Genomic DNA, 18,730 nt, shown 5'->3' with positions numbered 1-18,730 from the left:
AAATTTTTATCGTCACTTATACTTTTCTGGTACTAACTTCAATTTTTAGATTATGATTCTTAAGATTTAATCGGTGCATTTTATTGGTAACTATTCAAGGCTATAATATCAATGTCATCAACATGTCATATATATTTAATATGCAGATAACAATTTTTCCAAGAAGCTTTAAAGAGACTAGTTTAATCTTCAATAATCAAAAAGTTCCGAAGAACTGATAAATACCCGGCGGCTGTTTTTGACACCTGTCAAAAATAAATTTTATTTCATTTCAATAAAACCATCCAAGCAATAAAAATAGTAATATTATGAACTAACATCCGTTAATGTAACGCTGCTAAAGGTCGTAAATTTACCAGCTTGTAGTCCCAAAGGTCTTTGAGATCTGGCAATAATAAAGATAATGTCTTTGGTGCAATCTAGAGGGAAATTGTACCAAGGACATTGGTAAAATGCTTCCCCGCATTTCAGGCTCTACGTTAATAATTAAAAAAAAATTTAATTATTATTATTCTTAATTTTATGCGATGTATAATTACCTCAGAAGTAAGATGCTCACTTATCATACAATAAATAGCCAACATAGTGTACATTTCAATAAAATATATTGTATATTGTACTATTTCAACCACATTATTAGTCATGAAACTCTGTTAAATTTTTTTGGATATTAATAAGATTTAACTACCAAAAAAACATAAATATACTTACTATTAATAATTTATAGCCAAGAATACATAACATAAAATTTACGCTTAGGAAGTAAACCAGTAAAAGAATTCTGTAAGCGTCTGTTACCTCTTCGCCCATTCTTAAAAAAATATTACAAATATTTAATGTAAAGAAATTCTAAAAACATAAAATTAAAATTTGATTCACTAATCAATATTTACTCTAATAATTTTCTGTGCTCGGCAATTATTTTTGTGAGTTCGCTTCTGGTGTTTTCTTTGTCACTTTCAAGTGCGTCGATCCTTCCCGTTAGTATCGCCATCCTTCCACTAATGTAGAATACGAAGAAAATAACGAAGCAAACTGCTCCTATACTACCTACCGAAGCAAGAAAAGGCGTCGGCAGAAGAAGTACGTATGCAAAAAGAAAACCTTTCGTAGATTCTATTTCATAAAACCACCAAATTTCGTATGGTAAAATATAGATCGTTTTGTTGTTTTCGTCAACCGAGTTTTCCGCTGCAAAGAAGAAAAAAATTATTAAATATTAAAAAAATTGTAACATGTCTATTAATTTTTGTATCATAAGTATGCTTACATATTATAACCAATGGTTTGAAGTACCATATTATTTCAGTCAAAGTAGTGTAAGCAATTAATCCTTTCATCAAAATTCTAGCTTTTTTGATAGACTGCATGTAGATATCAACTTCATGAGAATCTCTGAATGCACTTATCTTGTAATCTTCAAGAAATTGATTCAATAACTGACCAAGTTGACGAGTGTTCACTCTCAGCATCAAAATAGATATGTAAATATAAGTGAACACGGTATACTCTGACATTACAGTAAGAAATTGCTCCATATCATGACGAGACTGCCAAACGTACACAAGTTGTAGGAACATTAAGAGATGTGCATATATGACAACGATGGTAAATATAATGGGGTTTGGATCTCGAGGCCATAGACCTAACATCCTCGCCATAATTTCCGCCCACTTTAACAACCTGAATTCCTCTTGTAACCTTTCCCAGTCCTGCAAAACATTTATAAGCTATTACTTTTTAAACAAAAACAACTGTCGTCTCACTTACACTCTCCATGTCTTCTCTGTTTTAAATTTCAAGTTTGAATGATGCAAGAAGCTTCCGTCTGTCTTCGAAGTTGAGTTTTTATCTATAGGACAGAGCATATATCAGCGATACTGTCTATTATTTTAATTGTATTGATTTATATTTTTAAATTTAAAGGAATTAAATATCAACTAGATAAAACACCGGTTTAGGTCAGCAGAAGATATAAGTCTGCATTATACAAGTTGAAGCAATCTGTGATGAAGAAGTGTCCATCTATTAATAAGAAGAATCTCTAGATTACTAGTTATTGGGTTTGTGTTAGACTCTAGGAAAGATCAAGGTAAAATTTTTTAAAACTAGCAAATTAACGTTTAAATATTGACTCTTTTTTGCTGTTCGTGTGTGTAATAAGTTGAAACTTAGTGACTTTAATGCTCAATCGCTGATGCCGCATGTTGATGAAATTCGAGAATTTTTCAGGATCAATTGCTATGATGTTATTGCTGTCTCTGAAACATGGCTTAATTCGAACGTTATTAATACACAAATTCATTCGCTTATATGTAATGTACATCTTAATGACCGAAAACGCCGACATGGTCGCGTTTTATTTATATGGTACACAGAAAGAAAATTTCTTGACTGGAGAACAAAATTCTTGGCTCAAGTAAATTTTCAGTCGCCCGAAGGAAGACCGAAGTTGTCTTGGCTGAAGTAAAAATTTATCTTGAAATTCTATTCTTGATCGAAGTCATTTTTTCTTAATTCAAATTATCATAAATACTTGATACAAGAAATTTTTATATTTGATCAAGATTTTTAGATACTTTAGGAAAGCAGCACCCCCTACTTCAGCTGAGAAAAAAATTTTCTCATCTTGAGAAAATTATTTTCTTGAACATTTGATACCCATTTTAGATTATTTTAGCGCGCAATTATACATATTGAATGAAAAAAAATGATTCAATATTATTTGATTTTCCCATTTAACATGTTAGTCAATAGAAATATTAATGAAAATTTACTATCGAGATATTTAATTTTTTGGAGCACTAGAAAAATTTTCTCAAGACAAGAAAATTTACTTCTGTCGAGAACTTAATTTTTTGGAGCAAGAGAGGAATTATTTCAAAACAAGAAAATTTTCTTGACTTAAATAAATTTTCTTGGATCAAGATACGTATTTCTCGAAGCAAGGGAATTGATTTTTTGAAATAAGTGAAATTTCTTGTGTCAAAAAAAAATTTTTTTTCGCCCAAATAAATAATTAGGAAGAAAAATATTTTCTTGCCTCAAGTGAACCTTTCTTTCTGTGTACTCACTATGTAAATTATACTTACTGCCGTTAGGGAAGTCATGTTCTAGGACCACTTAATTGGATATATAAATAAATGTATAACATAATTTTATCCACTGATAATATAATTATGAAATTTAGTTTTATTAATTCGCCATTTTAATGGTACGCTAAAAAATGTATAGTACTCGTTATCTTCATCAAGATTTTTTGCGCTAGGAAAATTTTTAATGCTCCTATATTTTCTGACGGCAATAAATAATTTTTGATGATTTTATAGTATTCATTAATTTTGTAAAATAATAAGATCAATGAATTGATTTATTAGAACTACAAAAGAATAAGTGACAAAAAATATACTAATATAAAATTTTTATCGTCACTTATACTTTTCTGATTCTAACTTCAATTTGTAAATTATGATTCTTAAGATTTAATCGGTGCATTTTATTCGTAACTATTCAAGACTAAAATATCAATATCATCAACATGTCATATATATTTAATATGCAGATAACAATTTTTCCAAGAAGCACTAAAGAGGCTAGTTTAATCTCCTAGAATCAAAAAATTCCGAAGAATTGATAAATACCCTGCGGCTGTTTTTGATACCTATTAAAAATAAATTTTATTTTATTTCAATAAAACCATTCAAGCAATAAAAATAGTAATATTATAAACTAACATCCGTTAATGTAACGCTGCTTAAGGTCAGAAATTTACCAGCTTGTAGTCCCAAAGGTCTTTGAGATCTGGCAATACTGAAGATAATGTCTTTGGTGCAATCTAGAGAGAAATTGTACCAAGGACATTGGTAAAATGCTTCCCCGCATTTCAGGCTCTACGTTAATGATTAAAAAAAAATTTAATTATCAGTATTCTTAAATTTATGCAATGTATAATTTACCTGAGATGTGAAATGCTGACCTATCATACAATAAACAGCTAACATAGTGTACATTTCAGCAAAATATATTGAATATTGTATTATTTCAAACACATTATTAGTCATGAAACTCTGTTAAATTTTGTTGGACATTAATAAAATTTAACTACCAAAAAATATAAATATGCTTACTATCAACAGTTTATAGCCAAGAACGCCCAACATGAAATTTATGCTTATAAAATAAACCAGTAAAATAATTCTAAAAGTGTCTGTGACCTCCTCACCCATTCTTAAAAAAATATTACAAATATTTAATGTAAAGAAATTCTAAAAATGTAAAATTAAAATTTGATTCACTAATCAATATTTACTGTAACAATTTTGTGTGCTCAGAAATTATTTTTGTGAGTTCGCTTCTGGTGTTTTCTTTGTCACTTTCAAGTGCGTCGATCCTTCCCGTTAGTATCGCCATCCTTCCACTAATGTAGAATACGAAGAAAATAACGAAGCAAACTGCTCCTATACTACCGATCAAAGCAAGAAGAGGCCCCGGCAGAAGAAATAAGTATGCAAAAAGAAAACCTTTTGTAGATTCTATTTCATAAAACCACCAAATTTCGTATGGTAAAATATAGATCGTTTTGTTGTTTTCGTCAACCAAGTTTTCCGCTACAAAGAAGAAAACAATTATTAAAAATCCAAAAAATTGTAACATATCTATTAATTTAGTATCTTAAGTATACGTACATATTGCAAACAATGGTTTTAAGTACCAAATTATTTCAGTCAAAGTAGTGTAAGTAATTAATCCTTTCATCAAAATTCTAGCTTTGGCGATAAACTGCATGAAGATATCAACTTCTTGAGAATCTCTGAATGCACTTATCTTGTAATCTTCAAGAACTTGATTCAATAACTGACCAAGTTGACGAATGTTCACTCTCAGCATCAAAATAGATGTGTAAATATAAACGAACACGGTATACTCCGACATGATAGTAAGAAATTGCTCAATATCATGACGAGACTGCCAAACGTACACAAGTTGTAGGAACATTATGACATGTGTATACATGATAATCGTGATAAATAAAAAAGGGGTTGGATCTCGAGGCCATACACCTAAAATCCTCGCCATATTTTCCGTCCACTTCAACAATCTGAATCCCTCTTGCAACCTTTTCCAGTCCTACGAAACATTTATAAACTATTACTTTTAAAACAAATACAACTTTTGACTCACTTACACTTTCCATGTCTTCTCCGTTTTAAATTCAAAGTACGAATGATGGAAAAAACTCCTGTCTATCTCCGAGGTAAAGTTTTTCCCTATAGGGCAGGGTATATAGATCGGCTATACATTAATTGCTGCACCGTAAAACTTTTATAAAACTTTTTTTTTTTAGAACGATTATCTTCACGGTCTACAGACTGTAAACTTTTTCGCAGGGTTTCATATTTTTAAATTTAAAGTCCTTCTCAGTACTGAAGCAAACTAGAGACAGTGTATGTGCTTGGAGTACTCAGTCGTGTAAGTTCTTTTAACATACTCACTTTTTTTATATGACCACAATAATAACATACAGAATTTTATTTCTGCTAAGCGGCAGATTTGGAGAATATTCTTTACCCTCATCTGGATATGATACTGGTTTGTGTCAGCTGAAGATATCTGTGAAAAAGTGTTCATCTATTATTAAGAAGATGTCTAGATTACTAGTTTTTGTGATAATAATAAAGTTAGCCGACATTTATGATTTTTTACACTCATAAAAACGATTTTGTTGAAATAACAAAAGACGGGATAACTGAAAAATATGTTCTGGTAACAAATAAGTGTAGTTATAGTAACAAATCCATTAGTAGCATTACCAAAATGTTTCAAGTTGTACTAACAAACCAATCTGTTAAATCACCAAATCAATTTGTTGTCCTAACGAAATCATTTTATTGCAATAACAAAACTAATTTGTTGCTAAAATATTTTCCAAATCAGATATCGCTGATTATAGCATACTTTTAAATTATGGATTCTTATAAAATTTACTGTAACAAATTTATTTGTCATTTTAATAGAATAATTTTGCTGTTTCAACAAAAAAATTTGTTATATCAACTAAATTATTTTGTCGCATCTACTTAAAGATTTTGTTATAGTAACCAAATTATTTTGTTATTATAACATATCAATAACTTGCTATAATCTAAATTTTGTTATTTTAACATATAGTTTGTTATCCCTATGTTAACAAATGCATTTGTTACCAGAACATATCTTAGATTATTTTAACAAAATTTTTTTCTGCGTGTAATTTTGCTTAATTTATTAAATTATAATTATAAAATATTTTTAAAAAATTACACTTATATTTTTTGAAGTTTTTAACAAATTAAAAATTTTTTTTGTAATAATTCTTCAATAAAAAAAATCATAAAATTTTTTAGATGTCGGCTAACTTTATATTCATGTTTTTGTGTATAATACTAAAGTTAGCTGATATTTATTTTTTTTTTTTCATTTATTAAAATGGAACAAAAAAATATTTTTTTTAAATTCCACAAAGTTTTTCAATTTGTTTACAAATAAAATTTTTTTTGTAATAATTTTTTCGATGAAAAAAATTATAAAAAATTTTTAATGAAATGAAAATTAAATTAACCAACATCTAAAAATTTTTACAATTATTTTTATTGAAAATTTTTATACCAAAAAAAAAATTCACTTGTAAAAAAATTGTAAAACTTTAATTTTTAATAAATATTTTTTTGTTCCAATGATTTAAATAAAAAAAAATCATAAACGTCGGCTAACTTTAGTTTTATTTTCATTTCTTGTGTTTGTGTTAGACTCAAGGAAGGATCAGAGCCAATTAAATTTATCCGTCGATGGATTTTGGTAATTTTTTGGTACTAGCAAATTAATGTTTAAATATTGACTCTTGGCTGTTGGTGGTGTGTGTAATGTTTGAGTTAATAAATAAATCAATGACATAACATAATTTAATTCATTAACAATATTATTATAATACTTAAATTTAATGATCCTGAAATCAGCAGACATTTAAAAATTTTTTTATTTTTTTTTTCATTATTAAATTAGAACCAAAAAATTTTTTATAAAAAATTACACTTATGGTTTTTAAAATCTACTAAATGTGGAATTTTTCTTTTTATTCTTTTGTAATAATTTTTTCAATAAGAAAAATCTTAAAAATTGTCAGATGTCTGCTAATTTTATTTCGATTCAATTTATTAATTACCCAGAAATTCTTTTATAAATTACAAATAAAAAAATAGGACTAATTATTTTTCAAAAAAATTCTTCCTTACACACTAGTGAAAAAAAAAACACCAGAGTAGTCTTCATTTCAAGTTTAGGAGCTGCGCATCGTTCTTCAAGTATTCTTCTAAAAGTAAAACAAGAGTTTATTCAACAGTAACTATAGGTAGTATATAAATAGTGCTTACTTTGAACTTCAAATTAAAGTTGTTTTGATTTTTTAAGTCATTGAATTTTTTCTTCTTTTCAAATTTTAATTTTACGTTCAAAAGTTTGTGATATATTCTTCGATTTTATAAAAATTTTTTACGCTGAAAAATTCTCTTATTTCCTCTTTATTTTCTGACAATAAATAAATTTTGATTATGTCAAATCATAAATTCATTTTCAGAATAAATAAATTTATTAGAACTACAAAAGAATAAGTGACAAAAGATATGCTTATAAAAAATTTTTATCTTCACTTATACTTTTCTTGATCTAATCTCAATTTTTAGGTTTTGATTTTTAATATTTCATCAGTGCATTTTATTAATAAATATTTAAAACTAAATCTTAAATATTATCAACAATTAATATATATTTAATACACAGGTAACAATTTTTTCAAGAAGCACTAAAGAAACTGATTTAATCATCAACAATCAAAAAGTTCCGAAGAACTGATAAATACCCGGCAGCTGTTTTTGATACCTATCAAAAATAAATTTTATTTTATTTTAAGGGGGTATTCTAGTCTAGAAGCATGAATTTCAGGTAATTTTTTGAAGTAACGTAAAAAAAAGGCAATCAATATTTTTACTATTCATTTTTTTATTTGGATCCATTTTGGATAGTATTTGGATCCATTTTTTTATTTTTTTATCCAAGTTATTTATTAACATTACAAGAATACAGAAAAAAATAAAAAAAGTTGAAAATCCAAAAAATTAGCTGATGAAGTGGAGGGGGGGGGGGGGGTCTCAAAAAATTGGCACGCCCTCCCGATTTAGAAATACCGTAAATTTTCGGTATTAATGCGTTTACCATAAATTTACCGTTATAATTCTGAAATAATAACTATAAATTTAGATCTAAACCTAGTCTGATACCCACTTTAAAAACTTCTTGCCTTCTCTTCAGCTAAAACTGGAACTTTAAGAAATTTCTTGCTTACGTTTATTTCACCTTATATATTTCTTTTGATTGTAAAAAACTGATGATATTTCTTAAATCTTTTGATTGTTTTCACTATTTGTTAGCAAAATCTTAATATTGTTACAATATTTATTTCGAGACGTTTATACTCTTACATGTACTTTATATTCTTATATTTTTGTACTTTTGCCATTCGGCCATTGCCTTGGCATTCAAATTAAATAAATAAATAAATAATACGGTATTTCTGTGGTCATTTTGGCCAGTTTTTTTACTATAGTTATACAGCATTTCTACCGTAGTTTTGCTGCAAAGTTCAGAGATAATACGATAAAATTATACCGTAAAACTCTAGAACTTTTACCGTAAAAAATCTATGTATCAACTATAATATTACTATAATTTTACAATAATGAAATCGTATTTCTACGGTAAAAATACCAAAGATATACTGCAATTTTGCCGCGTTTATACTGATATAATTAAAGATATAATGCTTTCTACCGTAAGATGGACGGTTGTGTTTATTACTCGGTGAGTCTTATTAGGTGACTGAATAAATAGATACGGATAGTGTCTCTGATAGCTCAACTGGTAGAGCCTTCGGCGCGTAACTAAATGATCCGGGTTCGAATCCCGGTCTAGACTACACTGTTAGAAGGATTTGTTTATAGTTAAAAATATTTTTTAATATTTAACAAATCATTTATTAGAGACCGCTTTTTAGTCCTTAACAAATATTTTTTAGTATTTAAAAAGATTTATTAATATTTAATAAATGAATATTAGATTTATTAAATACAAATAAATCATTTTAAATGCTAAGAAATATTTGTTTAATACTAAAAAATGGTCTCTAATAAATGATTTGTTAACTATTAACAAATATTTTTTAATACAAATAAATCCTTCTATCAGTGTAAAAAAAGTGATAATAATAATAATAATAGAGAAATTAATTTATCAACCTCTTAATTAAGGTAGTACTACCGTTACCATAAGAGTCAAATCCCAAAACCCAACCTTATTTGATTAACGTAGTAGATTTCTCTATACTAAATCACGTTGGAGAAAGAGAGACAGAGACAAATTTTGAATGTTTTTTATTAATAAATATTTTCATATGCTCGGAAACCATACTGATTGTTATTAAATATGTTCTAGATGTTATTTTCTTTCGTTGTCTCAATTTTTATAAGAATCTGAACGTCCAGTTTTGTGAAATAAAATAAAGTCTGTAATTTTCCATAAGGATCAATGGTAAAGGCAAAAATATGTAAATATTAATATCTTTTTTTCAGGACTCGCCAGGCTTTCAAAAATTTTACTGCTTAATTATGATATTATAAAGTACCAATATGACAAATTTCATTAAATTCTGAACACCAATTCTAAAACCGGTAGTACTACCTTAAAAATTATTCGTGATAATTTATAATATAAAAAAAAATTTTAAGCTATTGAAAAATAGTAGTAAAGCAGCATATTTTTGGTATTTTGCCGGTAATAGAAAGTAGGGATCTTCTTTTCCGGTTTTTTACTGCAATAGTGCCGCAGATATACAGTAAATATGCTGTACATTTACGGTTTAAATGCTGTTAATATACCGTAATTTTTCTATTGTATTGCCGTAAATATTCTAAATTTATTTCGTAATTTTTTCGTAATAATTCGACAAAAAAACTGGCTAAAATAACTGAAGTATTACGGTAAAAATACAGCATTCATATCGTATAAATACCGAATCTTTACGGCATTTCCAAAACCGTAAGGGCGTGACCATGCCCACGATTCCAACCCTCCTAGCAATCGGAAATAAAAAAATAAAAAAGATTATTAATCTAGAGTAAGGTCGCTATGGTAGGAACTACAATCATTCCCAAATTTAAATTTTTACTATTTTTTAAAAATTCGAAAAAGTCAAAAAACGTGGTACAAAAAAAAAATTTTTTTCAGGCAGTCACCATTTTGTGAAAAAATTTTTTTTCAACTTTTTCCTAGTTCATGCCATAGCGACATTACTCTAGATTAATAATCTTTTTTATTTGTTTTTTTTCCGATTGCTAGGGGGGTTAGAATCGTGAGTATGGTCCCGTGCCAATTTTTTGAGACCCCCCCACTTCATCAGCTGCTAATTTTTTGAATTTTATGACCCAAATTTTACTTTTTGTATTTGAGTATTTTAGTTATTTTTTATTAATTACTTAAAAATTAATAGAAACAATTATTGTTATTAGTGCGGCGATTATTATTTAATTATTGTATTTATTTAGTTAATAATTTTATATTATTGTTACCGAAGGTATGATTAAAATTAAGAAATTAAGTGTGTGAGAAATTATTACGAAGCCGAGCGAATTAATTGTAAAAGAAATTAAAAGACTGGGAAAATTATTCTAAGTTCCGAACAAGATTTAGTATGGGAAAGCGATGAATGGATATAAAATGAAAGAAATGACGATTATTATTTTGTAAGAAATAATTTAGGTAAGCGAAGATTTTATAAGTCCCGAGGACAATTTAGTATGGAAAATCAACGAATGGATATATAATAAAAGAAATTGCGATTAAAATAATAAAGAATTGAGTTTCGAAAATAAAAACTTAGAATTTGGCGAGACGAATGGATAGAAAATGAAGGAAATTACGATTAAAATAATAAATAATTATTTTTGAATGCTAGTTCGAGGACACCGGACAGATGTCTAAAACGACCATTCCGGTTCGTTACAAGAGAGTTGGGGGAAAAATGATAACCGCCAAAATTTGGCTCGATAAGTAAGCAGTTCTTTCTCGGGAGAATTACTCGGGCGAATACTCTTCACCAAGTAATTCCAGAGGATGATACTCTCTACCTGGAGTCTGACCGAGGCCCAGGTAAGTATCATGAACCGACCGGATGAAAGTGCTACTCTCCGTGCCGAAGCCTTCAGCTGAGGTACGGTAGGTGATCATAAGCCGTGTAGGTGGGAGCGAGGAGGATACTCTCCACTTGCTCTCGGGGTAGAGTTTAGGACCCCCCAGGGATGACGGCTAGTCGCCCTGAGGGGGTAGGGGGTGTTACTGGGAAACTAGTTAGTATTTTGTAGACCGCGTTTTGGAGTTTGAACCGTGAATACCGTCGTGTATGTTTGGATAGAAAGTTTCTATTGTATTAGTGTATATTGCTTATATTGTTTCTTGATTTTGAACCGCGAATATGTGTGAAAAGAGTGTTCTAATTTATTTATTTATTTATTTATTACTTGAAAACATCTCAACAGCCCGAAGGCCAATTACAGAGAATTCTGATTTACAATATGTAATACAAGAGGCGCGTTAACGGTTAGCAAAATACTTAACAATTATTGAGTTATTCAATAGTAACAGAAACTTACATAGAATTTTAAAGAAATTTTAATACATTAATACACTAATGCTGGATGAAATTATTACATAATATAAGATATAATTTACATTATTATTAATATAAAGATATAATTTACAAACCTAATTGTTTTAGTGATACTATTTTCATCTAGTGTTAACTACCAGTGATGCAAGGGCACTGGGACTAATTGATGAAGAAGACTCAAGCAGGTCAAAATTATTACTTTGACGTACAATAATGTTACATGCATTAATCATTCTATATAATGGTGATGATGAAGTGAAATTATTTTTAATTTTTGGTGGATAGAAAGGCTGATCAGAGCGTAGTAATCTTTGAGGTACTTGTATAGGTATAATTTCAAGGAATGTATTGTTTATATTGTTTATATTGTTTGTATTGTTTATATTGTTTAATTTGATTATATTGTTTATATCGTTTATTAACATGATCAGGCCAATAAAGAGGTTTCCTTTTTCTTTGATTTATTTAGAATGAAGTGTTTTGTTTATATTTTGTTATTGATAATGTGATCCCCGCTTATGACCCTGGACTCCGGCGAGCAAATTTCGAGCCGGGGACAAATAAATTATTTATTTATATAATTTTGGAAAACGTGGACGTTACAATTTTCAGCTTTTTTTATTTTTTTATTTTTTCTGTATTCTTGTAATGTTACTAAATAACTTATAAAAAAATGAATAGTAAAAATATTGATTGCCTTTTTTTTTACGGCACTTCAAAAAATTACCTGAAATTCATGCTTCTAGGGTAGAATACCCCCTTAATAAAACCATGTAAGCAATAAAAATAGTAATATTATGAACTAACATCCGTTAATGTAACGCTGCTGAAGGTCAGAAATTTACCAGCTTGTAGTCCCAAAGGTTTTTGAGATCTTGCAATACTGAGAATAATATTTTTGCTGCAATCTAGAGGGAAATTGTACCAAGGACATTGGTAAAATGCTTCCCCGCATTTCAGGCTCTACGTTAATAATTAAAAAAAAATTTAATTATTATTATTCTTAAATTTATGCAGTGTGTAATTACCTCAGAAGTGAGATGTTCACTTATCATACAATAAAGACCCAATATAAAGTACATTTCAATAAAATACGCTATATATTGTACCACTTCAAGCATTTGATTAGTCATGAAACTCTGTTAAATATTATTGGATATTAATAAAATTTAACTACCAAAAAATATTATTAAATATGCTTACTATTAATATTTGATAGCCAAGAATGCATAATATGAAATTTGCGACTAAAAAATAAATCAGTAAAAGAAGACTATAAGCGTCTCTAATCTCATCGCCCATTCTTAAACAAATATTACAAGTATTTAGTAAAAAAAAAAATCTAAAATTCAAATTTCAATAATAAATATTCACCCGAATAATTTTCCGTGCTCAGCAATTATTTTTGTGAGTTCGCTTCTGGTGTTTTCTTTGTCACTTTCAAGTGCGTCGATCCTCATTGTTAATACCGCCATTTTTCCACTAATGTAGAACACCAGGAAAATAAGGCAGCAATCTGTCGCCATATTGGCCAGCGCAGCAATGACAGGTACTGGCAGAAGCAATAGGTATGTAAAAAAATAACTTAGTGTAGAATCTATTTCATAAAACAGCCAAATTTCATATGGCAGAACAAACATTGTTTTGTTATTGTCGTCCATTGTATTATTCGCTGAAAAGAAAAAAATATTTTTTAAGATACATTAATATGAAAATTAAATTAACTAACATCGAAAAATTTTTGGAATTTTTTTTTATTGAAAAATTATTGTCAAATGATAAAAAAAATTTTAATTTGTAAAAAGCTTGGAAAACTATAATAAAAATGAAGTTAACCGACATTTCAAAATTTTTAGAAATTTTTTATTAAAAAAATTTCAACTAAACAATTAAAAAAGAAAGCTGTCACATGTAAAAAACTTGGAAAACTATAAGTGCCATTTTTTAGAAATATCTTTTTAGTTGTAATTTAATTAATAAAAAAAATCAAAAATTTTTACACGTCTTCTAACTTCAGTGTCATAAACTATAAGTGAAATTTTTGAAAAATATTATTTTGTTATAATTTAATAAATGAAAAAATTTGAAACATCGGCTGACTTTAGTATTATTACATTAATAATTTTTTATAATAATTTAATTGATATGAAACTAAAGTTAACCGACATTAGAAATTTTTTTAGAATTTTATATCAATTAAATTATTATAAAAAAAAATTTAATTAAAAAGTTCCACATTTGAAAATTAATAAAAATTACAAGTGATAATTTTTAGAAGCATTCTTTTATTGTAATTGATTTGTTAAAAAAATTTTTAAAATTAATTTTAACTGTCAATTGACAGCTGACGGCTAACTTCAGTATTTTGAACTAGACCTAGGTCTAGAAAATTGATAAAAAAATTACATATGATAATTAATTTAGAAAATATTTAATAATTTTTAGAATTTTTTTAACAAATAAATTATTGCAAAAAGAATGAGAAAAAAATATTGACATATGTAGAAATTTTTAAAAATAATTTTTCAGATAAAATTCGTTTATCAAATAAAATTAAAAAATTATCAAGTAACTGCTAACTTTAATGTCATAAATTACATTTACAATTTTTCAGAGCTACTAAAGATGAAATTTTTCTTGCTGTGATATATTTGTTAGAAAAATTCTAAAAATTAACAGACGTCTCTCAATTTCAGTATCATAAAAATCATCATAGGTCAGCTAACTTCAGCATATCAATTTTAATAAGAAAAACTTTTCTAAAAATATTTACTAATAACTTTTTTTAATTGCTACATGTTCTGTTTTTTTTTTTTTTTTAACTTCCCGCTAAGAAAATTGAAAATTTTCAAAAATCGGGAAGTTATTGGTTTTACCCCGTTTTTCAAAAATCGATTTTTCATCAGATCTTGGCGTTTTGAGGTCCTAGGAAGCTTCCCTGAATGTTTTCGCGATGATGTCCGTATGTCTGCATGTATGTGTGCATGTATGTGACCCTCTTATAACTTTTGAACGGCTTCACCGATTTCATCGCAGTTAACGCCATTTGAAAGGGATTGACCAAACTTAGATTTTGAATACCATTTGGACCGATTTGAACCAGTCGACTTTGAGAAATCTCAAAAAAACTACAAACAAAATTTTTTGAAATGTGGTTTTTTTGGAATTACTTTTAAATGGCTTTACCGATCAATTCCAAAATCTAATCAGCTCTTAAGATAAAAAAACCACATCACCGCAAGCCCGGTGAAAATCGGTTGATTCGTTCGTGAGTTATCGTTGTCGAAAGAAAACCGAAAAAAGTGTTTTTTTCGGAATTACTTCGAAATTCCTGGCTCGATCGATTAAAACTTAAAGATTATTCATAAAGATTTAAAAACTGCGTCGAATGCCGCCAACCGCGTGGAAATTGATTTATTCATTCAAAAGTTATTGCCGTTTGAAAATTCAAAAAATTGTGTCTTATTAAACTGCTATTAAAGTTTTGAGCTCGAAGAGCTCAAAATGACACAAAAATCATATTTTTGAGCTCGAAGAGCTCAAAAACGTAATGTTTAATTATGAGCGTTTAACTAAAAAATGAGCGGGAAGGTGCAGGGATGGCCTTCAGGGTCAACCGTCGTCCTAATTTTTTTTTTAATAATAATACACGGAGAGAAATTTGTAGGAATCTTTCCAAAAATTATGGGAATGGTTCCTATAATAAAATGATCATTATAGGTATCAATCCTATGCTCATTATGGGAACCATACCCATAATTTATTGGAAACATTCCTATACAATAATGGAATAACTTCAATATATTATGGGAATGATTCCTATAATATTATAGGAATGGTCCCTATATAATTAAAAGAATGGTTCCTATAATGACATAAGAATGGTTCCTATAATATTATAGGAATGGTTCCTATAATATTATAGGAATAGTTCCTATGATATTATGGGAATGACGCATATAATAATAGAAAAATGTTTATGTTCATAATAATGGAGTAATCACATCAAAAATATAAAGTAATTATTATATATTTTTTTGCTAATAAAATTTTTTTTGTAAATAAAAATTGATCTTTCACTAGAGTGCGAAAATTTCTTTTTCATAATTTTTATTCACGTATTTACTTAATCTTAAATTATTTATTCCAACTCAGTTATTATCGTGTTAGACAATATTGAAAAATATTGTAGCAATTCTAAAGTTTCTTTAATAAAAGGGATATTTTCTCACTATACAATTGGAGAAGCAAAGCAGATATGGAAATCATTGTTTATTTTTACAATTTCATTTTATTTTTGAAACAAATTATTTATTTCCAATACATACGTTGAATATTTATCAAATCCACCTTTTGAGTATGTAACTTTTATTATTATATGAACAATATTACTTATTTTACATATTTCAAATGATGTTATTGGGAAGCAAGTAAAATTATCGAAATTACTAATAATTTCAAATGCTTCAAAGTGGTCATCGAAGTCACAAATAACTTGAGTTTTAATGATAAATATCTCAATATTATTAGGCACCATCACTATAATATTATGGAAATGGTTCCCATAATATTATAGGAATGGTTCCGATAATATTATAGTAATGGTTCCTATAATATTACAGGAATGGTTCCCATAATATTATAGTAATAGTTCCTATAATATTATAGTAATAGTTCTTATAATATTATAGGAATGGTTCCAATAATATTATAGTAACTATTCCTATAATATTATAAGAATGGTTCCTATAATATTATAGAAACTATTCCTAAATATTATAGGAACTATTCCTATATATTATAGGAATCATGCCGACATTACAGTTATAATTATAGGTATCGTTCCTATAATTATAGGTATCGTTCCTATAATTATAGGAACCATTCCCATAATTATAGTAACATTTCCCAAAAATTATGGGTATAATTCCCATAATTTAAGTAATCGCTCCTAAAATGGTATAGGAAAACATTTCATTAAAATTATAGGAATGATTTCCATATTTTTCTCTCCGTGTACCATAGTTATAAAATTCTAAAAAAATTTCTATCTGTCAATTTAAAGGTCATTTAAAAAATTAAAAAAAATTGTAAGGTATGTCAGCTGAGTTAAGTATCACGAATGTACTTACATAAAGTCATTATTGGTAAGTACCAAAAGATTTCACCCACTGCATAGTAAATAATTAATCCTTTTATCAAAAATCTAGCTCTATTGATAAACTGCATAAACACATCAACTTCATCAGAATCTCTGAAGACACTTATGTTGTAATCTAAGACTGCTTGAGCAATTACCCTGCCAAGCTGTCTATTATTCACTCTCAGCATCACCACAGACATGTAAATATAAAAAAATGCCATATTTTCCGTCATAATATCAATAAATTTGTCAACATCTTTAAGAGACTTGTAAAGGTATGCAAATTGTAAGGCCATCATAACAGTTAAATAAGTTATACACACGGCAAATAAATAGTAATTTGGAGTTAGCGGCCACAGACCTATCAACCTGGTTATTGTCTTAGTCCACGTAAATACTTTGAACCCCTCTTGCAACCTTTTCCGATCCTGCGAAACATTTATCAACTGTTACTTTTAAATCAAATCCAACTATCGCCTCACTTACACTTTCCATGTCTTCTCTGTTTTAAATTTCAGATTTAAATGGCGAAAAATGCTCCCGTCCGTCTCCGAAGTAAAGTTTTTATCTATAGGACAGGGTATATGTCAGCTATACCATCCACTACTTCAACTGCAGAACAATTATCTTCAATTTTCATAAAACTTTTACTTTTTAAAGCAATTATCTTTAAAGTTCTACGAACTAATAACTTTTACGCAGGTTTTTATATTTTTAAATTCAAAGTTTTCTTCAGTACTAGAAGAAACTAAAGACAGTTTGTGTGCGTACTCAGACAACTCAACTTTATAAGTTCTCATAGTTTACTTACTTTTTTTTAGGTCTATCAAGCTACCATAAACTCGTCCGTCATCCATTGATTCATTTTTCAAACAACTAAATTTATTTGTGCTGCTAAATTAGTTACTCTGGTTGGAATTTTGTTCCTTGTTTAAATTATGAGCTATTATTATGATTGTATGATACTGAAGAAGGTAACAACTGCCAATTTTTTTTATTTTTATAACAAAACAATTTTATTAAAAAAAGTTCTTATTAATATTTTTTTTTTAATTTTCACATGTGGAATTTTTTATTAAATTTTTTTTGTTAAGTGAAACTTCTTTATCTACGTATGAAAGAAATTCTATAGCAATATTGCTCTTTACGTTAATGTAAAAAAAAATCGTCACGATTATAGCGACGTAAAGAATAAATCTAGTAAACATTATTAATTCTAAAAACAATTAAAAGAACAAATTAAATAGTAATTTAAAAATAAAACAAAACACAATTAGAAAATACAAAGATTTATACGTACTTCGTTTTTAATTATTCGTTTTTAATGATTTATTTACTCATTCTGAATTCTATAAAATCATTGCATATAATTGTATTACTTTAAATAGACAATTCCAATTATTTTCTCATAACTTGTGTAATTGAGTAAATTATTGAAAAGTTTGGAAAATCCAAAAGTGCACGCCTCATAACGCTCATTCATTTTTTAAGAAAAAAATTAATTGTGTAATTGATTAAAAAAAAAAAAAATTATTATTAAGTAATTTCTTACAGAGTATTTTTTATTTTTTTTAAATATCAGCGTCCTTTTTTCTTGTCATATGCGCACGCAGTCTAAAAAACTCTAGCTTGATCAAGTGGTGATCTAGCTTCATAGTTTTCACGTAAAAAATCAGAAAAGTTCGTTTGGCGTTGTACGGTTGTATCGTAGTGAACTTTAATAAAAATTCAATTTAAAAAAAAATTAGGAAAACGGTTGACCCTGAAGGCCATCCCTGCAACTTCCCGCTAATTCCATACTTAGGCGCTTAAAATTGCACCAATGACGTTTTTGAGCT

The 18,730-nt window shown here is 27.8% G+C and overlaps 1 protein-coding gene across 1 annotated transcript; it reads right to left on the bottom strand.

The window, feature by feature from the left end:
• Window positions 1–59: 59 nt before the first annotated feature.
• Window positions 60–17,564, bottom strand: LOC123268063. Its single transcript, XM_044732945.1, has 12 exons — window positions 17,379–17,564; window positions 16,882–17,320; window positions 13,124–13,421; window positions 12,953–13,052; window positions 12,778–12,888; window positions 12,557–12,712; window positions 4,686–5,127; window positions 4,310–4,607; window positions 4,128–4,227; window positions 3,957–4,067; window positions 3,735–3,890; window positions 60–245 (listed from the first exon to the last, which is right to left on the bottom strand). Exons 1-12 carry the CDS (start codon window positions 17,385–17,387, stop codon window positions 183–185), a joined length of 2,283 nt encoding a protein of 760 aa, XP_044588880.1. The 5' UTR covers window positions 17,388–17,564; the 3' UTR covers window positions 60–182.
• Window positions 17,565–18,730: the final 1,166 nt, after the last annotated feature.

This window comes from Cotesia glomerata, linkage group LG6 (genome assembly GCF_020080835.1).
Source record: "Cotesia glomerata isolate CgM1 linkage group LG6, MPM_Cglom_v2.3, whole genome shotgun sequence".
NCBI classification, from domain to species: Eukaryota; Metazoa; Arthropoda; class Insecta; order Hymenoptera; family Braconidae; genus Cotesia; species Cotesia glomerata.
Note: the sequence above shows the minus strand (reverse complement) of the source record. Positions and strands in the feature narration are given on the sequence as shown.

What these genes read in the sequence shown, in the direction of transcription:
- LOC123268063 (XM_044732945.1), bottom strand. An exon ending in GTGAACATCTCACTTCTGAG is followed by an intron (nt 12,713 to 12,777) that starts GTAATTACACAC and finishes TTATTAACGTAG; the next exon opens with AGCCTGAAATGCGGGGAAGC. An exon ending in TTGGCTATAAACTGTTGATA is followed by an intron (nt 4,068 to 4,127) that starts GTAAGCATATTT and finishes AAAATTTAACAG; the next exon opens with AGTTTCATGACTAATAATGT.